Genomic DNA, 22,346 nt, shown 5'->3' with positions numbered 1-22,346 from the left:
AAGAAAAGATTATTGCTCTTAAAAGTCCTGAACTCCATCTCATTACTTTAATTTTATTAGTAAACAGTTACTTTGGCCTCCCAAAAGTTCAACAGTGTTGACACTAACTGGGCACAGCAGCTTGCTAAGGGTGTCCGTTCACTTAAGCAGAATGAAGCAAACAATTTGCTGAGCAGACTAGTTAGAGTATTTGATGATAATTTTGCCACGTTAACTCTCAAAAATTTGATTGATCTATGAACACAATATCTCCGCAACTTGACAGTGGACGGGTCCCCTTAAATTAAAGTAACGGGACAGCTAAGTACGATCAAGGTTTCTTTTTAGGGAACAAAAAAACTTAAGACGTCGCATCAATCGGAAGGGATTTAATAGATAGTAATTGAAAACTAGAGAGGCAGAGTATCCGGGCAATGTCGTCACTGCACATCCTGCGCTGTTAGCCCGTAACATTAACATTCCGATATGTGTATTGTATAGTGTGGCACATTGAACCTAGATATGAAAACGGAGCAGCGCAGCGGGCCGATTTCAACCTTTCTTATTCTGAGAGGAGACTTGTTCTCAGTAGTGAGCTGAAGAAGGATCGATGATGGCTGGCTGACTGAATTGAAAAGTTGAGAGACAGAGTAGGTATCTGGGAAATATCATCATTGCACATCCTGGGTGTTGGCCCGTAACATCATTCCGATATATTGTATAGTGTGGCACATTGACCCTAGATATGAAGACGGGCAGCGCAGCGGGTCAAAGGGCGGTCCAAAATAGCCCCCCAGATAAACACGTGCTGCAATCGCACCAAACTGTGCCCATTTATGTTATTGTTGTGTACAATGAGCCCCAATTATAATTACGTAATATTAATAAGTTATCATAAACTGCAGTGGGTTCCTCATGTCGTGTTTTTTTTTGGTTTCGTTCGTCGGCTGAGTTTGTTGTGGGCTCTTCTCAGATTTGGGCGCGTTTGGAATCCTCGTAGCTTTAGTTTTAAGTTTATGTAATCAATTATCACTATATCATCTTTCAAATCTAACAAATCGGACAAACAAAAGGTGTACAATTAATAGTACCTATTTTTAACCCCTGACTCAAAAAGGGGTGTTTGACGTGTGTATCTGTGTAGCTGTGTATTTGTCTGTGGCATCGTAGCTCCTAAACTAATGAACCGATTTTAATTAAGTTTTTTTGTTTGAAAGGTGGCGAGTGCTCTTAGCAATAATCCAAGAAAATCGGTTCAGCCGGTTCGGATGCGGATGTTGCAAGTCGCGAAAACTATATATGTATGTTTGAGTGTATACATGCTTATATGTATTTTTTTATGTATTTAACTATGTATGTTTATGTATGTGTTTATCTATTTAACGATGTGTGTATTTTGTATGTATACGTCGTACGTATGACGTAGCTATATTTTAGCGATTTTGCGGGCAATCCGCATTTTTGCGGTGGTCAAATAGGGATGACAGTTGTTGCTGATTTTCTTACCATTCCATTTTTACCATTTGAGGGAAACCTCAATCTCACGGGAAATCAGCAATTCTACGCAAAGTCCCGGGCAACAGCTAGTTCAATCATCGAAAAAACACGCTAGATATTATGTATTTTTACTCCTGTAATACCTATAAATAAATACATTATATTTTTAAATTTTGTTTTATTTTAATTTAAGTGATTCAATTATGGCAATAGAAATGATTAAAAAAACTGGTCAAGTGCACGCACCGAGGGTTCCGTACTACAGAAGTTTTTTTGGTTATGGTTTATTATATGGTTATATTTTTACATATTATTTGTGAAAATTCTTTGTTAGATTCAATAATATTTTTAACGCAAAAAAAATTGACGAAATATTGCACAAAACAGCTCCATTCCATCCCTTGTTCCATCCTTGTTCTTTTTAATAACAGAGAGTTGACGCTCGCGTCAAATTCACTGACGAGTTCAATGACGTAATATTTATTTTTTTATAGCCTCATTTTTTTTAAACGGATTTATATGGGAATTACTTATCCTTACATATCTATGGTTCTTAGCTATAATCCAAAAAAATTGGTTCAGCCGTTTAAAAGTTATCAGCTCTTTTCTAGTTTTCTTGTAGAAAAGAAGGTTAGATAACCCTTTTTTTTTTTTCTTCTTTAAATCTGGCTTTACTCTGATTAGCCAATGTCAAGTTTGGGATATTTTCAAGTTATTGAATTTATACAAGTATGGACTCCGTCTGCGCCGGCGCCCGCCGACATACGCGCGGCGCCCCTTTAGAGCGCTTCCCAGTCAGTTCCACCACCAAAAAACACCAACTAACACAAAAACCAGCCACTCTTAACAAAAAAAACACTCCAAACAAGCACAGCACGCGCGCCAGCAAACGCCATCACAGACGAAGTCCTAGATAACCCTTAGGTTCATAATATTCAAGTGTCAATTAACAAATGTCAAGCTGTCAAGATGGAAGTTGCCTAGATATACATAATTATTTATTTGAAAATGATGTTATGGAAAACTCAGATACTTTGGATCGTAGCCGCGGAATAGTCCGATAAAATCGGTTCAGCCGTTTGAAAGTTATCAGCTCTTTTCTAGTTATTGTAACCTTCACTGGTCGGGGGTGTTGAAAATTTTTAATTTACACTTGTTATGTTATTTTCTTTGTTATTTTCTGTTCTGTGTGTTTTCAAGTCGCGTACGTATAGAAACGTGTTGATGGGGCTAGAATATTTTGTTCATTTGTATTTTTTACGATAAGTAACTAAGAAGTAAAGCGCAGAAGTACGCATTGAGGGATGTAACCTCTGTGGCTTTTGCAATATGTGCTACCTGATATTGAATTGTTTCTGTAGGTATGTTGATAGTAAATTTAAAAAAACTGACCTTGAGTATTCCAACGCAGTCGCATGTGACCTGCCAGTTCTTGCCGGGCTCGAGGTCAATCTCGATGACCACGGTCCCGTCCTCCTTCCGCTCCTTGCAAGGGGTGGAGTTCTTGCCGGACACGCGGCACGCCTGGTAAAACATATGTGGCGCCACGCGACCGGTGTCTGTGCCTATGAACACCTGCAAAACAGTTAAATATAATATACTTATGTACGGTCGGCTTCAGAATTCGAGTAGCAATTCCGCGTAACTATTGCATCAAAAACCTGTCACACTTATGACCTTTTTCTATAAACATGCCACACACACCTAACGCATGTGCATAACCGTGCCACGCGAATCTAATCATTATAAGGTGCTAAACGACTTACGGCCTTTGACTGTACCTATATTTATCATTCAAGTGAATATAGCATTGTCATCAAGTTCCAACTTATGTTTAAAATTTCAAGCCTCAAGTCTAGGCCAATGGGAAGATGGGGAAGTTACTTTAAAATTGTGCAAAATTTGTGCTTAACCAACAAATAGACAAGAAAGCAAATTAATAAAATCGCTTTGAAATGTTAAAAAAAAATGTTAATACAAAAGTATCTGGAGCTTGTATGACACATGAATGATGAACAAGCGAGCGGGTCTTAGCCCTTATTCGCACGAGCGCTAAAAACGCGTTGCGTTAAAACCCGGCGTTGAGCTGATAATACAAAGCACGCGTTAAAAAAGCGTTGACGTGTGAATGGATACTTGGGAATGCATTTGTTTTGAACGCATTTTTAACGGACGTTTAAAAAGCTCTCGTGCGAATGAGGCCTTAGAGGGTCGTCAGCCCTCTCCATTAATCACAGAATGATAGGAGTGTTGTTGCTATAATAATGCTGGGTATCCATTCCCGATACGACTCGACTAAGAGTACTATTTTAACTTTAAGGTTGATTGATGGTCATTATCAGAAGTGACTGTAACCGACACAAAAAGGCCCAATTCGGATCCAAAAATTCGGTCATCCATCCAGTTATTGATTCGATCGCTGTTACAATAGGCCACACGTCCTTCGTGTGCAAATACCTCACGATAAATTCAGTATTAAGAATGCGTAACTGAGCCCTCTGAAGAGGATAAATTATAATGTAAGGTCTAAACGAAGGTATGTGTAAGAAAATACCATACCTGTAATACAGCTGGTTTATCGTAGCCAACTAATTTGACAACAGGGAATCCATTCCCTGAGTTATCCTTGACAGCTCCTCGACTGCCTTCAGTCTGATATCTGAAATAGGATTTAATTTACTTGTAGTTAGATTTAATTCTGAAATTAAAATATCCAATGTACTTAGTGTACATAAAAGAATTGATTGAGGAGCTAGCGAATAAAACGGTGTAAGTACACTTGTGATCAAAACAGTTTTTTCCTTAATCCCGACGTTTTCGGGTCACTGAACACAAATCTCTACTCACTTCCAAGCAAAACGGCTTAAATTATATCCGAAATTCGTGATATCGATCAAAACGGTGTAGTAACCGAATGAAAATCGTTAAAACTATACTAGGAATAGCTTAGTACAGTTTTAACCGTTTTCATTCAGTTTTTTTGCTCCTGCAGAATTTTATTTCATGCTTACACCGTTTTGTTCGTCTACTCCTCAATTTAATTCTAATTAGATCAGCTTGGTAACTAGATAGGCTTGAAATGAAGGACCATCATCATTAGCCTTCGTTTGGGACTTGGAATTAATAATTCCTCAGGCAGAGTTGTTTGTAATTACCAAAACTTAGGTCGTTTATTACTCAGAGATCTAAAGAGGTCGGTAGAATTGTCAACAAGCCAGGATCTTAACTTGACTAGATAACAATTATAGAGGACTAAGATTCGTCACCAAGAATTTTTAAATGATGTTTTACGACCACAATATTTAGTTTCAACTTCAAAAATTATAGTTGGCTCCTCTAGAGTCTAGCACCATAAAACAAATGCCATAAACACAATTTATTCTGATTGGATCAAACTCTTTGTATTATAACAACTAGATGATAGAGTTTCGTTGTGTTTAGCCAGGATTTATTATTGCCAATGGTGCAATGAATAATTTCAAGTTTTGTATGGGGTAAGGTATCAATCCAACATGCTATATAGCCCGCCTTTGCATACAGTTGCTTTCAGTTTTTAGTTTCTTTGCTTTGTCTTGGTTATTTCATGTATTTTGTGTTTGTCATCACAAAAAAACAATTAAAATGTGTTTCAATTTTCAAAGTAAAATAACTATACCAAGTGGGGTATCATATGAAAGGGCTTTACCTGTACAATGTACATTCTACAACAGATTTTTTTTTTTTTTTATGCAAAATAGTTATTGATTTAATCGTGCAAAATGTCGGAAAAATACCCGAGTGCGGAACCGTTTCTTGGCCGGTTTCTTGAATGTATGATTGTGTGGTCTCGTGTACCTGGCTCGGTGTTGCGACTCGGGCTGGCACAGGATCTGCAGTTCCACGGTGCCGTCGCGGGACTTACAGGACAGCGGCGCGGACAGGCCGGGCGGGCCCGAGTGCGACATGGCCGCCAGCGCCCGCCGCCTCGCCAGCGCCTGGGCTAGCTTGCCCCCATACTTCCCCCCCAGCTTGCCCCCTAGCTTGCCCCCCAGTTTACCCCCGGCCGCGTACTTGCTGGCCAGCTTCCCGCTGCTCCCCAATTTACCGCAGGATCTGTACGCGGGGTCTTGGAACCGTTTGCCCGGCGACTCGGTTATGCTTGGACTAGATATGCTGCAGCCGGCTCTTATTCTGTTGGAAAACAAATAGTCACATTCAAAATTACGTGTAGGTATTCCAATTAGTGTAAAATCTGTTGAAATCTAAAGCCGGGGACCAATTAGGTAGGCTTTGAGCTACGCGACCGCGTTGCGATGGTCGCCGTCGCGTCGACATGGGAGACGACACGTACACGGTGTGCAAAGCAATTAAAATCCAAGCATAAATTTCATTTGATACTTAAATAATAATAAATAGACTGAAGATATAAGCCAAAAATAAGCAAGTTTAAAGGCTCATAGATAAAATAGATCTACCTACCATCAAAGGTGAACTAACTGATATAACTACTTAAGAAGGTTGGTTTAGATTACTGTAAGGTTAACAAGACTGTCCGTGTCCAGATTTAAAAAAAAATGATATCTATGTAAACGTCATCTTAAGCCACATCATCACTTTCCATCAGGTGCGATTGTGGTCAAGCGCTTGCCTATAATGAACAAAAAAAATATTTTCAGACAAAATAGTCTTTCAGGAAAGTTAGAAAGTAAAATATGCCACATATTAAATGATAGAAACAGGAAGAGTGTCTTACGGTTGTTATTGATAATATGATCTATTTTAATTTTTATCGTAGTGATAATATACTATCTACGTCAATCACACACCTCTAAAAAATCACGTACTGAATCACGTAGCAATCAATTAGATTAATCTGTACACGAGATCTATAGTATAATTACAGCTTGTCCATACGGGGTATTTATCTTACAGTATCCGCGCATTAAAATTTAAAAATACCTAGGTAGTAATCGCTCGATATCACATAGAGGTCATATTGAAACCATAATATTTCTGCTGATCTTTTTTAAAAAGCGGCTAATTCAATTTTTTTTTTGAATTATCTACAAAAAACGAGGGGATTTTCAAAAACGGATGTTTTTGAAAAATAATGCTACGTAGAACCAAAGCCTTGTGTAGTATAGAAGTAGGCGATATTTTGCGGAAGTCCATGACATACAAGGAAACAAAAATTGCAAAGATCACTTTGCAATTAGGCATTGTAAGGTCTACATCTTCTGAGGATGCTTCGGTGTCGGGGCGAAACGTGCGTCGAGTGGTGTTGGGATTTGTGTGGTGCTGCGTGGTGGTGGTGCGTGTGCCTTGCTTGGTGGCTGGCTTTTCCTGCAAGTTTATCAGTGGGAGGGCGAGCGATGCATGTGGCATGCTGCGTGTTGCACCATACAGATTTCTTTGGTTTGGGCGGATTATAGCAAATTAAGCTTTTGGTTCCTTGTAAAGCTTTTAGTTTCGTCGCTTTTAGCTTTGTTGCTAACTTTACATACTTACTAAGATCAGAATTTTATTGTTCTTTCAGATAGATAAATAATAGAATATTGATCAAGTATAATATTATGTATAATGTATATCTAATCTTAATTAGACACAGATCACGTGGAGCCACAAGTTTGACAACGGACGCCTAATCTTTTGTTTTGTACACGCCTCTACAGTACCTATAAACATAACTACTAAAGTCATTATAGTGGTCGGTGTTATCTATGTATTTGGGTTCCCAAAGTGTGCGCTGCGGCGCCCGAAGAGCTGTTTTCTGGAGACGCGGCGCGTTGCGACGTCCGCGTCGCGTGTTGCGTCACGTCGCGTTGTTAACTCATACATATGGCCAAGTATGAAAGCTTTCTTGCAGAAGTGTACGCTATGGCGTAGTACAACGCGCGACGCAACGCCGCGCCTCGTCGTCGTGTCCAGAAAAGAGCCCTAAGTGCGCCGTAGAAGGTAAGAGAGGCGCCGCCGTGTGACGCTGCTGTTTACCATTCTCGGAATAAAATTATATACGGCCTTTAATAAGCTTGTTATGTCACCAAAATAAATGTATTCTTGCCACCACTGGACGACACGGCTAAGGTGTCTTTTACAATTCTTTTCTGGTACCTGCATCAACACCGACTACAATAATTGTTTTATTTAACGTGGAACCTCACTAGTCAGCGGTGATGTCGTTACCAAAAGATAAATGTAAACGACACCCTAGTGATGTCGCCCAGTGATGTCGTTGAGAAAAGATTGTTTTTTCTTGTGTGTCAATAAAAAAACTCAGCTTCATATTGTGGATGTTTAATTTTTGTGCCTATCTAACCAGTATCATATACCATCGAATAGCTAGACTCTAGAGGGTGCCGAGACAATATACAGTTAAACCTATACAGGTGTACCACAAACTTTCTACTATCGTTCTACAAGGCACCCGGTCGTGTAAAACGCAATTTGCCTCCTCGTTTCTAAATTCGAACCGCCAGGATATGGAACGCCTTTCCGGCATCAGTTTTCCTCTCCACTTTTAATATGGGTTCAAGAGTGAATAGGCATTTCTAGGCAAGCACGATCTATCTTAGGCTGCTTTTAAAAAATTAACAATAATAATTAAAAAAAAAACTGGAAAGTTTGGGAACCGCCGTATTAGCTATCAGCTTGCTCCAAATAAATAGCTGTGTGTCTGACAAGAGTAATCCACTTTTGACCGATAACTTCTTGGAATTAAGTGATATGCCCAAAATTGTACCAATCGGGTTCGCGTACCGAGTCCAACTCTTTTATTGTGAACGGGTAATAAAACATGTGGGGTTTATCAATTATTGCGTTAATATGATTGTAAATCTTTTGAGACTAGCGCTTGACTGCAATAATTAAACCTGCTGGCAAGTGATGATTTAGCCTAAGGTAGAGCACGCTTGCCTAGACCAAGATTGGTCAGCTGCATTTATTGACTTAGGACCGATTTTTAGGGTTCCGTACCTCAAAAGGAAAAACGGAACCCTTATAGGATCACTTTGTTGTCTGTCCGTCGTGTCTGTCAAGAAACCTATAGGGTAATTCCCGTAGATCTAGAATTATGAAATTTAGCAGGCAGGTAGGTTTTATAGCACAAAGGAATAAATCTGAAAACCGTAAATTTGTGGTTACATCACAGATAAAAACATTAAAATGTGTTTTAATTTTCAAAGTAAGATAACTATACCAAGTGGGGTATCATATGAAAGGGCTTTACTTGTACATTCTAAAACAGATTTTTATGTATTTTTAAGCATAATAGTGTTTGTTGATTTATCATGCAAAATGTCGGAAAAATACCCGAGTACAGAACCCTCGGTGCGCGAGTCTGACTCGCACTTGGCCGGCTTTTCAATCGTCAAAATAATTTTTGAGCTTGGACGAATACGTTGTAGTCGGTCTTGTCTCGTTTGGCTATGCCTGTGGACAGAAGTTTTACCCCGGAATTTATACAAAAGTATCACATTATACAGATTGGATTATAAAAACAATATGATAATAAAAAAAAATTGAGCTTGGAAGAATTCATCCAAGCTTTGAGTTTTTGTATAGGAAAATTGTCAATACGTCAAATTTATTCCTCAGATAAAAGTTATTTGACGATTGAAAAATCGGCCCTTAGAAATTGAAATTATCCAAGTGCGATTAATTCGAAACTTTTCTCCGTTCAATTTATTTATTTTTTGTTCTAAAAATAGCCACTGCCAATTGTAAGAACTTCTATTGTTTTAGGATTTTATAAGAAGAATTGTTTTTATTCTTATAATATTCTAGTTACATATTTTTTACGCAATCAGACAGACAGACAAAAATTCCAAAAGAATGATGGGTTCTATATCGATAATAATGTTTCCTCCGATTAAAATTTTCAAAATGTATTTAATGCCAAGAAATCGTCCAGTTACAGTTTTATTATAAGTACCTATAAAATATAACCCCCGACCCAAAAAGGGGGGTGTTATAAATTTGACGTGTGTATCTGTGTATCTGTCTGTGGCATCGTAGCTCCTAAACTAATGAACCCATTTTAATTTAGTTTTTTTTTTTGTTTGAAAGGTGGCTTGATCGAGAGTGTTTTTGGCTATAATCCAAGAAAATCGGTTCAGCCGTTTGAAAGTTATCAGCTCTTTTCTAGTAACTGTAACCTTAAACTTAACTGTAACCTTAACTAAATTTTTAATTTACACTTGTATATTAAAGTCTACGAGGCAAATCTCCAACCCGATAGTCTAGCCGCTAGATTACCGGGTTGGAGAGTTGCCTAGCCCTTAAACTTTTATAAACAGACCCGCGGGTGTGCGGAGTGCCCCCGCCTCATACACCGATTGCCATCTCGACTTGTCGCGTACTATAGATCTAGTCACGTGACAAGAAGTATCGATCGCGTTACAACGGTCCCCACGTGGCATCTGTCCCCAATGTGAACTGGAGTGTGTACTTGACTGGCTCTCACGAGACTGGCTTGTCGCTATCACTATCAGTGAAGCAGAAGACTATATCCATACTTCCATACTATTATAGTATGGAATATAATAGAGCCTCGATAGCTCAACGGTTGAAGAGCGGACTGAATTCCGAAAGGTCGGCGGTTCGAACCCCACCCGTTGCACTATTGTCGTACCCACTCCTAGCACAAGCTTTACGCTTAATTGGAGGGGAAAGGGGAGTATTAGTCATGATTAGCATGGGTAATATTCTTTATAAAAAAAAATAAAAAAATATTGGAAATGGCAAAGTGTGTCTGGCTGTTTGCTAGCTATCACGGTCCATCTGTTTAACCGATTGTTTGGTACAGCGATTAAACCATGATTAAACCGGTGTCTGGCAGGGGTAGTTGCCAAGATACTGTCTGGCAATTTGACACTTAGTATTAGTGACGTTATGTATTAGTATGTAGCTTGGATGAATGGTATGTAGTAGTAGTCATGCCGTGTTTTCTTATACTATTAGGAAAAAAAAAAAAAAATTAGACTTTATACTTTGACGTAAGATTTTATTTACACCTTTATTACCTGTTATTTCGCAAAGCCACCACGATCCAAACTTTATAGTCGCAGATCTTTCCTCCCTGTATTGGGGACAATACGCAGAGAAACTTTCAGCTCTTTATATTAACGAAGGCCTAGCACGCGCTGGCTCGCACTCTATAGTAGACAGAGACAATTTTGAATTTCGCACCTACAATAATGGATACTCGCACCCGAGTTACTGGTATCAACTAAAGACGTTGCGTCCGCAATATTCCCGTTCGGAAAGATTTGGAGACACAATTTTTATATTTATTAGCCAATTAGCCTTGATTCGGGGGAACCAGAACTAAAATACTTTAAATTCAGTGAGGTTCTTCTTCTCCAATTTGTAAGAAAAGGACAAATGCTTTTAAACTTTATTCCTGTCAATCAAAGGGCGCCTTCAAATTTGCGCGTAGAGTCAGCGCGGCTGCAGCGCTGCTTTGTAAATCCATATAATTTCGATCGATAAACTGACGCGTGGATGCAGCTCGGGTGCAACGCTGCAGTCACGCGTTTTAATTTATATGGATTTACAAAGCAGCGCGGCACTTTGCGGCTAATGTGAAGGCGTCCTAAATATGAATTTGTGTGGGAAAAAATACTGCAAAATAGGTACTCGAAATCTGCTTAGTTTTGGTTCGTTAGAATCAGTTTAGATTTTGAATACAGGAAGTCGGAAAATTTTGAAAAAAAAAAAATGTGCAAAAAAACGTACGCGGGAATGGGTAGCGTGGCGGACGCAGCGTCGAGCGGGGCGGGCGCGGGCGCGGCGGGCGGCGCGGCGGGCGGCGCGAACGCATAAGCGTCGTTGGCATCGTCGCACTCAAGTTTGACGCCCGCGTCGGCTTCGCGCCGCCGCTTCGAGTCCGGCGCGTCCCACTCGTCGGTTGGCTCGGATAATCTGCGCACACGCGACACTCTGGTCAGATTTCCCCCCTTCTGGGAAGAATATGGGAAAATGCATCATTTACTCGTATTTCTTATATGAACCACAGAGGGACATCCTTTCGACATCAGTGTTTCTTGCCACGTACTTGTATAACTAGAGTATTGTAAAATATATACATCCAAGGCCATAGTTAATTTTGCCATATTTTAGGCACGTTCCAACTTAACCTCAATGGTTTGCTAAAAAAAGAACTTAAGAAAAATACATAAAAAGAACTAAAACTATCGCCGAAATTCATTTTTGTCACACATAATATTATATAGATCTAGATAGGTGTATATTACTGGAATTTTAACTTTTAGGATGAATGAAAAAATACATGAATTTGTAGAATATATTTTTATCGCTATTGTTATTCACTTATTTTTTTAGTTTTTGTCACTATCTGATTTCTTTTTATGGTTGCTCAAATGGTTTAAATTTTGCAATTCGTGAAACAAACGCAGCACCAACCGCCCTCGCGCCCGCGTTTTGTCTGTGAACACGGTTTGCTATGAAGAATTTCTATTTTTTGAAAGTGGTCGAAAGTTGGGAATTGCTATAGACGCAGTCGTAAACGTGGGAAAGTAGAAATCAAACATATTAAAATAAAACGAATCAGTGCATTCAAATGACGATCGTCATATTTCAAGTGGGTTTTATTAGTACCTAGTGCATTACAACCGAACGTAGTTTGGCTTCCATTTGAATATCAACCAATTAAACTCAAAGAAATTTTGTAGATCACGTACTAGGAACTAATATCTTTAAGCATAGTTTTCCAGATTTCCCTTAAAGTTACTCAAGGATTAACATTAAAAAAATAAGTAGATCATTGACTTTATGATGCTTCATATTCAAATCAGTTTGTATGGAGCGAGTGACGGAGCGTCCCCTGTTCAGTAAACATCCAGCGTGAAGTGTGAACGCTCAGCTCAATCAAGAGGTCCAAACGCAATGACGCAAGTGGCAACGTGATAATTATCCTCTAACTGGAACTCATTTATCGCGTCGTCTCCGCAGTCACACTTGCCCGCATCAAATGCGGTATTTTTGAGTAAACTAATTAATAACCTAAATATCATATACCTACCTGCTCTGTGAGGCTGCCTTGATAAACTACAAATCGTCGTCTTAGAGTGAAAACCTCGGGAATGCATTTTTCCTCAAATTTATTTTATTGCGTTTCTAGGAAGAAAACCTCGCAACGCACATCCTGATCTGACTAATTTGTTCATTCGATACTCGTAACGCCATCTATGACATTAAATGAGAAACTCGTAAATACTCGCTTCTAATTTTACAGTAGTAGTAGTAGTAGTAGTAGTATTAGTAGTAGTTTTACTACTACTAATTTTACAGCACGCAGTTTTTTCTTCCTCCTGAAAAGTTACTTCTTTTACACTTACGAGGTTTTCACTCTAAGCCATCGAAATACGGTATTTGCCTATGTCAAAAATAAATTATTTCTACGTGATTATTAAATAGAGGGTCTTCCAAAATACATGAAATCCACGCCCTTTGTTAGTTTTAAATGTAACAAGTAGCAACCATTTTAAATTCTCGATTAAACTAAAAAAGCACGTCAAATCATTGTGACGTCACATGCTAGTACATATTATTTCATAGAAGCTCGCATACTAAGCGCGTGTTTTGACGTGTGATAAAAAGATAGAAGATTTGACTACTTGTCGAACACCGAATTATGAACAACAAGAGTAAATTAAAAAATTATAACACCCCCGACAAGTGAAGGTTACAGTAACTAGAAAAGAGCTGATAACTTTCAAACGGCTGAACAGATTTTCTTGGATTATAGCTAAGAACACTCGATCAAGCCACCTTTCAAACAAAAAGAACTAAATTAAAATCGGTTCATTGGGTTAGGAGCTACGATGCCACAGACAGATACACAGATACACACGTCAAACTTATAACACCCCTCTTTTTGGGTCAGGGGTTAAAAAATCGACTTGAAGGAGCTCGAGAGTTCGCTACTTAAAGTTATACGAGTAGGTATCCAAGTACAGCCTAGATTTAGAATGAAATGGAAATAGAACAGACACAAAATCAAGAAGAATTATAAAATAATCATCATATTGTTAGGTTATTTTAAAAATTGGTTTGAATTAATATCGGATTATTAATTTATTCATGAAGGTATCACACTAATATTATAAAGAAGAAAGTTTGTATGTGTGTGTGTGTGTGTGTGTGTGTGTGTGTTTGTTACTCCTTCACGCAAAAACTACTGGACGGATAGGGCTGAAATTTAGAATGGAGATAGATTATACCCTGGATTAGCACATAGGCTACTTTTTATCCCGGAAAATCAAAGAATTCCCACGGGAATTTTTAAAAACCTACATCCACGCGAACGAAGTCGCGGGTATCAGCTAGTATTTTAATAAAATCGATATTAGCCTCATTCAATGTCATCATAATATGATCTATTGCGAGGAAGGAATTTGCATAAATACCGATGTTTAGATGTTTGAAAGTCAAACCATTCTTCCTCTATTCCTCTTAGACTCGGATAGTATTGAATACTTTTGGTGTTTGAATCGTGAACTGGACAATTAGATGTTGCGATAGCAATCGCGCTCTAATTAAATAATTTGTTTTGTCATTAATTTTTTTAGATTTAATCTCTCGGAAAAAACCTCTACGCGTGGTGACCCGTATCCTTGGAGGATATCTCAATTATTTGCAAAAATCACACTAATATTATAAAAGCGAAAGTTTGTATGTGTGTGTGTGTGTATGTTTGTTACTCCTTCAAGCAAAAACCACTGGACGGATTTGGTTGAAATTCGGAATGGAGATAGATAGTATCCTGGATTAGCACATAGGCTACTTTTCATCCCGGAAAATCAAAGAGTTCCCACGGGATTTCGAAAAACCTAAATCCACGCGGACGAAGTCGCGGGCGTCAGCTAGTATTTCAATAATACCTGCTTTTATAAAGAATCAAAGTATTACTAGCCTCGAGGGAACTCTTTGATTTTCCGGGATAAAAAAAGGCCTATGTGCTAATAATATGTGCTAAACAACAAATATATACCTTCCAATAGGCATATACCTACAATGTGATAAAGGTGTATATGAGCTTTTCCATTTAAAAACAGTTTTATTCAGAATAAATAGTGATTAAAAATCATTTTTTTTAAATTATAGTTGTAGTAATAAATTGTGTTCATAAAAAGAAATAAAAAAAAGAATGGAAAAATTGAAATATACTTACCTACTTGTTGTTACTGTAATTATAAGATTAACATTTCTAATTATGTATTACCTATCTTACCTAAAAGCATGTATAACTTATATGTTTGTAAATTATTTGTAAAATTTTCAGTAATAAAAGGCTTTATTATTATTATTATTATTATTATGTGCTAATCCAGGATATTATCCATCTCCATTCCAAATTTCAGCCAAATCCGTCTAGTAGTTTTTGCGTGAAGGAGTAACAAACATACACACACACACACACACATCCATACACACAAACTTTCGCCTTTATAATATTAGTGTGATAGTGTGAAGTGTGATACGACTATAGAATCGCAAACCTTATACTTAAGACCGAAACAAGTAGACATAAATTGCACTAGTTCTCTTATCGGGAGAGCGTAGATAATTTTTGAATGATATCTGTAGCACGAAGGTCACATGTGTGTATATTTAACTCGGCGAGTGTATAAATAGAGCGCTGAAGCGGTTGAAACTAGACTGTTTGGTGAATAAAAGGAAGAGAATAATATGAATGAGCGTTTCGGCGTACAAAGTCGCATATACTAAAGTTCTTCGGACACGTCACCCGGTGTGAGAGTGACTCCATTGAGCATAGACGCTCTGTAGTGCTGGGGCAAGGTTGAGAAAGATTGGGCAAGAAAAATGGATGGCTTTTACTAACGGAAATAATTATGCAGGAAAAGAAGCAGGAAGAGAAAAGGAGGGGAAAAAGTAGCTGAAAAGGCAAACTTGTTGCTGTGCTGTAGGTTTTTAAATTTTAAATCCATACTAATATTATATATTAAATGCGAAAGTGTGTCTGTCTGTCTGCTACGTTTTCACGGTTCAACCTCTGAACCGATTTTAACGAACGGTACAGAGTTAGCTTACATCCCGGGGACGGATATAGGCTACTTTTTATCCCGGAAAATCAAAGAGTTCCTACGGGATTCTTAAGGGTCTATCCGTTTATCCTATTTATATGTTTGGTACAAAAGTAGTTTCCGCCTCGGAAATTGACTTCGGCAACTTTTTATCCCGGAAAAGCAAAGACTTCCCACGGGATTTTTAAAAAACCTAAATCCACGTGGACAGAGTCGCGGGCATCATCTAGTTTTGTTATAATTAAATTTATCGTAAAAATTTGTAAATTTTAACAAGTGTAAATAAAAAATTTATAACACCCCTGACAAGTGAAGGTTACAGTAACTAGAAAAGAGCTGATAACTTTCAAACGGCTGAACCTATTTTCTTGGATTATAGCTAAGAACACTCTCGATCAAGCCACTTTTCAAACAAAAAAATCGAAATTAAAACCGGTTCATTAGTTTAGGAGCTACGATGCCACATACAGATACACACGTTAAACTTATAACGCCCCTGTTTTTGGGTCGGGGGTTAAAAAGAACAGAACCTTGCAATTTTTGCTTATGTTAATTTTTGTATTCAACAATACTAAACAACATTGCGCCTTCATTATCTATGTCTAGTTTACAAGGGCCGAGATTCGCATCTCGCCGGCACATGGTGCGTGGTAGGGACGCACGTGCTAATTCCTATTTTCGGCACGTACTGTCTGTGAATCACTGCCACTGCTCGTCGCTATAGATGCAATCTCTATCTGTTGTAGTGATGGAAACTGTTAACATTGAACAATTTTTCACTACAACCTGTTGTTTATGTGTTTTTGTTTTGTATTTTTCTTGTTTATCTATCTATGAGTATCTTCTTATATTATATTATACTAGCTAGCTTCTTCCGCGTGGACTACATAAATTTCAAACCCCTATTTTTAACCCCCGACCCAGAAAAAGGGTGTTATACGTTTGACGTGTGTATATGTGTATCTGTCTGTGGCATAATAGCTCCTAAACTAATGAACCGATTTTAATTTAGTTTTTTTTGTTTGAAAGGTGGCTTGATCGAGAGTGTTCTTAGCTATAATCCAAGAAAATCGGTCAGCCGTTTGAAAGTTATCAGCTCTTTTCTAGGTTCTGTAACCTTCACTTGTCGGGGGTGTTATAAATTTTTAATTTACACTTATTCCGTTATAACTTAGTTACCCCATGACTGCGATCTCACTTGGTAAGTGATGATGCAGTCTAAGGTAACGCGGACTCTTGAAAGGGGTATGGCAGTTTTATTAAACCCATACCCCTTATTTATAAATCTATAAAACTTTTATAATCATGCAAAACTTCTCAAAATATATCCGACCGTGAATAGGTATTGGAAATATGACGAGAAGAAGACGGTTTTCGAATGGTGAATTTGTAGATTTTGATTCGAAAATCCAAAATATGATATATCAGTGACGAAGATAGCAAGAAAGATGATCAGAGCTAAGAAAACTTCATGGATTATGAGGTAAATTTATGAACATCTCATGTCATACTGCCCTCCAAATGCTGTTTAGATTATAACTTGCCTAATATGAAGGAAGATTCGTTACAGGTTACGAAGGTGATCTAAAGAACAGGGCTTATTAATTTTATAGGAATATTATTAAAAATCTAATATTTATCGTTGCGTCTTCATGTGTATGAATGTCTTCAAGACAAACTTAAGTCAATATTGAACAACTTAAATGCGGAAATCACTAACCAATGGGAACGTGTGAAAAAGTTCACGTGTTGGATACGCATTGTGTAATCGCAAATATTAACAAACATCTGTGACAATAATTATGTTAACATGAGTTTGATAGGCTGAAGATAGGTAATATCTAGGTACATGGAAAGCTGACTGACTGACTGATCTGTATCATCGCATAGCTTAAACTACTGGTCAGATTTGGCTGTTTGGCATGCAGATAGCTATTATGACGAAGACATCCGCTAAGAAAGAATTTTCGAATATTCAATCCCTAAGGAAGTAAAAGTGTCAATTAGAAATTTATAACACCCCCGACAAGGTTACAGTAACTAGAAAAGAGCTGATAACTTTCAAACGGCTGAACCGATTTTCTTGGATTATAGCTAAGAACACTCTCGATCAAGCCACCTTTCAAACAAAAAAAAACTAAATTAAAATCGGTTCATTCGTTTAGGCGCTACGGTGCCACAGACAGATACACAGATACACACATCAAACTTATAACACCCCTCTTTTTGGGTCGGGGGTTAAAAAGAACTATACTAACTTTTGAATCACAATCTTTGCGACCGATAACAATATCAAACAAATGAGTAATGGTGCCAATACCCCAAATGTGCGTAGCTAGGTATTAGGTACTAAAGTGGTTCATATCAGTGATGTAACGTGTTTATATTAGCAATTATGAGTTCAGTCGGTTTGTAGTTTGTCAGACTGGTTAGTTCATCGTCTTCAACGAGTGTATCAGCTACTTCCGTATATAGTGATGGTACTAGTATTTAGAACTATGCCAAAATTTTGATTTCATGCTTCTTTCGATGTTCATTGGACGATAATCTTGACTAGTTAATCATTATTTTTACATTGTGGTAACATTATCAATAATATTAAAATTACTTAATACAGTTTGGCCAGTTCTAGCACAATTATTATGAGTTAGCTAGCGACTTTCAGCGTCTTCGTTCGTTGTCTATCTGTCTGTCTGTCTGTCCGTCTATCGTGTCTGTCAAGAAAACCTAAAGGGTACTTCCCGTTCACCTAGAATCATGAAATGCAGCTACAGTTTTATTTATTTTTATTATACATAATAGTTTTTTATTTATCATGCAAAATGTCAGAAAAAATACCCGAGTACGGAACCCTCGGTGCGCGAGTCTGACTCGCACTTGGCCGAGTTTTTTTGCTTTACCAATAAAAATATGTAAACATCTTTTTTCTTCAATAAAATATGTAGATACCTACCGACTTAATATTTGTGTAGTTTCCTTATAGTTTGTTGGGGTCATCTTATCTCAAATAAACTACTTATTTATATAGCTTTTGTTCTTTTCCTTGTAATCATAGCTTCCGATGTTTGTTTCGATAGTCGGTAGTCGGTACCGCATGAGTAGATAATATGTCCTACACTGTGGTCGGTACACATGTCTAAATAGTAAATAGTAATATGTTTGCTTATCAAGTAGGTAAGTTTATTTTTTAAGAGGGCTCTCTCCGTCACTCGCTCCATACAAACGTAGTTCGTCTCTCATTTGAATACTAACCAATCATACTCAATGGAATTTTGTAGAAACGTTCCTTGAACTTGTATCTAGGTATACCTGTGGTTTTCCAGATTTCCGTTAAAATATTCGGTTTCAAAGTTACGCGGTCTTAAAAATTCTGATACAAATCTTTGAGCCCCTATATTTTAAAACTACATATTTTTGGAAAAATCTAAAACACCACAGGCACAGATATTAGTTTTTAGAATATGTCTGCAAAATTTCATGGACTTTGGTTGCTTAATATTCAAATGAAATTGGGACTACGATTGTATGGAGTAAGTGACGGAGAGAACCCCGTTAACTAGTGGTTCACTCTGAACTGAGAACTCGCCGTATCCCATAATTCCCATAAAATATTGTAATATAGACGACAGCACCATCACATGATTGTGAAGTTATGTTAAAAATAAAATGTCCATCAAAAATGAAATAATTTCGTTTCTAACAATATTTATCAAATTTTAGTATTTGTTGTTCAAGTAAAGGATATAACTGAAATTATACACAAGTTTCAGTTTCTAATATGTAGTCGTTTTTTACATAGGTATAGCTTCGAGTTCAAGAGACATTTCGTCAATTTTAGAGGAAAATTTAAAAAAAATATATTTTATACTCTGTATGAAATCGTCTTTAAATTTATAATTTTCTATATTTTTAAAATATATATATATTTTCTTTTATTTAATCTTTTATTGTTTTTTTTTTGAAAATGAAAGATAAGTAAAATATCATCATCACTATCAGAGGTCTATTCATTAGTAAATAAATAAAATTTATCCTTAACATCTATAACAATATTATAAATGCGAAGCAGATATTTATAGAATTTGAAGTATCTAGGTATTGCCTTATCAGTTATCAAGTCTAATACTTGTTTAATTAGCTCCTTACGTAATGAACGTACATTTAAAGTACCTACTCCTCTTTAGAATAAAATTATTACGTCGTTTTGAGAATACATGTGACTTATATTATTATGTACAATCTTTTCCTATTAATATATCCTACTCTAGCCTATAAATAAAGGATAAAAAAAATCTATGATATGCCTAGATAAAATATATTCTACTAGCTGGTGCCCGCGACTTCGTTCGCGTGGATGTAGGTTTTTTAAAATTCCCGTGGGAACTCTTAGATTTTTCGGGATAAAAAGTAGCCTATGTGCTAATCCAGGGTATAATCTATCTCCATTCTAAATTTCAGCCCAATCCGTCCAGTAGTTTTTGCGTGAAGGAGTAACAAACATACACACACACACACACACACATACAAACTTTCTCCTTTATAATATTAGTGTGATGTGTAATGTGTTATTCTAGAATCTAGACGAACAGACGGCAGTGTATTAGAAGACGTCAAAAATGAACTAAAATTACATCATCACCATTGTCATCAACCATCTCATCCTCATAGTCCACCACGCTGGTCAAGTGCGGATTGACAGACAGCACACACCTTTGAGGACATTATGGAGAACTCTCAGGCATGCAGGTTTCATCACGATGTTTCTCTTCACCGTTAAAGTTCAATTATTTTGACGATTCTAAAAGCACTTGTAAAGTTTAATTGAATTAAAAATATATATATTCTATTCTATTCTAAAGCAAGTTATATTTGTCTTCAACGCACATAGCTATCTGAGTATCTCTTTTCATACTGAGAAGAGATCTGTACTCAGTAGTGGGCCGGCGAAGGATTGATCATGATAATGATGATAAACGTTGACTGAGGACATGCAATAACTGAAGTAGAAACTCTGTAGTAGGAAGAGTTATAAGCTCGGGCGCGTTTTTTATTTTCGTAGTGCGGGCTTAGCCTAATACGAAGAGTAAGGGCAGTTACACACGCATCCGATCCGAGTCCGTCAAAATACGTTCAGAAGTAGTCAATAGTCATAGAACTATTTGTATGGTAGCTTACGCACTAGCTCCGACTTCCATCATCCGAGTTCTGTTCGCCATCCGTGAGAATATCTCGGATGTGCCTCGGATTCAAATCGGACATAATATGACGTAGATATGCCAATGATGTCCATTGCTTGGATTTGGATCAGATATCGGATTAGTGCGTAAGCAATATCCGAATTTGGTTCGAGGTTTTTATATCCGTATTTTCACAGATTCGGATCGGATGAGTGCGTAACTCTTAGAACCTCACCTGTGGAGAGGGTCGGGTCCCAGGCCGCTGTCGTTGCTGTTCTCGCAGGCGTCGGGCGGGCGGACCGCGTGTGTGTGCGCGTAGTGGCCCAGTTTCCCGAACTTCCCGAGATGGGCATTCTTCCCCGGGTGGACCATCTTCCCGGCGTGGAACATCTTCCCCGGGTGGGCGCGCTTATGCGGCGCGCGCATTACCTTCCTGTGCACGCGGGCGCTCATTGTGGCGGACGTGGACATGGTCATTTTCATGCCTGTCGACAAACATCGAGTGTTAAATCGACCTTAAAAGGACATGCTTTAGGCTTAAGCATACATAACTAATGCAGGTTTTAATTCTACGATGTATTGCAAGCAAGAGTTTGGTTAGGAATATTATAATAATATTATTTTAATGACAAGATTGTATTCATGTCTGTGTTAATGTATTATTGCATGCCGAAAGGTAGAACCTAACAATACTATTAAGATCTGTAACAAACCCAAATTCTCAATATAGTTAAAAAAATTAAATTGAAAACAATCCTGATCCTGATGGAAGAAAACCTTGGAATAATAATGTGATGGGCTCCCTTCCACATACGACTCGGCTAAGAGTTCGGGAATCTCATAGTATCATTTGACTCATAGGTTTAATGATGATTATTATTTATCAGATGTTTCATGTTAGTGGTAATAGGTACTATGGACCGACGACGACGTCTTAAAGTGATTACGCATTCATCCAATCCGAGTCCGTGAAAATACGGATATGAAAAACTCGGACCGAACTCGAATATTGCTTATGCACTAATCCGATCTCTGATCCAGATCCAAACTATTCAGTAGACACCTTTGACCTATGTACGTCATACGTCCGATTTGAATCCGAGGCACATCCGAGATATTATCACCGATGACGGAGAGATGTTTTTTTTCACGGACTCAGATCGGATGAGTGCGTAATCTGCTCTTAAGGTGTTTCTTCGAGACACGGAAGAAATGAAAAAGCCAAATTCAGGCCTTGAAAGTTGGTTGTCCAGTTACCAACTAGGGTCAACGTTGCTTAAAGCGTATTCGACTGATATGTACTGACCAACACGCAAAATTATAGTGATGTGTCTGGCATGCAGCCTAAATCCAGATAACCACATTTTTATCTCTTGAAATCCTTAATTTAGGCGTACCGTATGCCTTTACAGTCTCAGCCTTGAACTAGGTTTAAAAGTTAATGATTCTCTAGGTCGCACCAGAGTGACTAAGCAGCATTATGGCTGATTCACATTACGCCAGCGGCGATATCCAATCACACTAATATTATAAAGGAGAAAGTTTGTATGTGTGTGTGTGTGTGTGTGTGTGTGTGTGTGTGTGTTTGTTACTCCTTCACGCAAAAACTACTGGACGGATTGGGCTGAAATTTAGAATGGAGATAGAT

At 37.8% G+C, this 22,346-nt stretch overlaps 1 protein-coding gene and 1 long non-coding RNA gene across 4 annotated transcripts in view; one reads left to right on the top strand and one right to left on the bottom strand.

Moving 5' to 3' along the window:
• The window catches only part of LOC123864576, a 144,725-nt gene that overhangs the window by 13,098 nt on the left and 109,281 nt on the right, over positions 1–22,346 (bottom strand). For 2 of the 3 annotated variants that reach the window (XM_045905129.1, XM_045905139.1), the window contains exons 2-6: positions 20,934–21,183; positions 11,191–11,376; positions 5,311–5,646; positions 4,036–4,135; positions 2,869–3,051 (exon numbers count right to left, since the gene is read on the bottom strand). In XM_045905129.1, the coding sequence (XP_045761085.1) occupies positions 2,869–3,051; positions 4,036–4,135; positions 5,311–5,646; positions 11,191–11,376; positions 20,934–21,183 (1,055 nt within the window). The remainder of the gene's footprint in view (positions 1–2,868; positions 3,052–4,035; positions 4,136–5,310; positions 5,647–11,190; positions 11,377–20,933; positions 21,184–22,346) is intronic. The other variant, XM_045905146.1, reaches the window with a different exon arrangement.
• Positions 3,071–21,370, top strand: LOC123865149. The gene is made up of 3 exons (XR_006795923.1): positions 3,071–3,081; positions 18,696–18,699; positions 21,300–21,370. It is a non-coding gene; the product is annotated as an uncharacterized LOC123865149 (long non-coding RNA).

The sequence above is a fragment of the Maniola jurtina genome, chromosome 1 (assembly GCF_905333055.1).
Source record: "Maniola jurtina chromosome 1, ilManJurt1.1, whole genome shotgun sequence".
NCBI classification, from domain to species: Eukaryota; Metazoa; Arthropoda; class Insecta; order Lepidoptera; family Nymphalidae; genus Maniola; species Maniola jurtina.
This window is presented reverse-complemented; position numbering and strand designations above follow the sequence as displayed.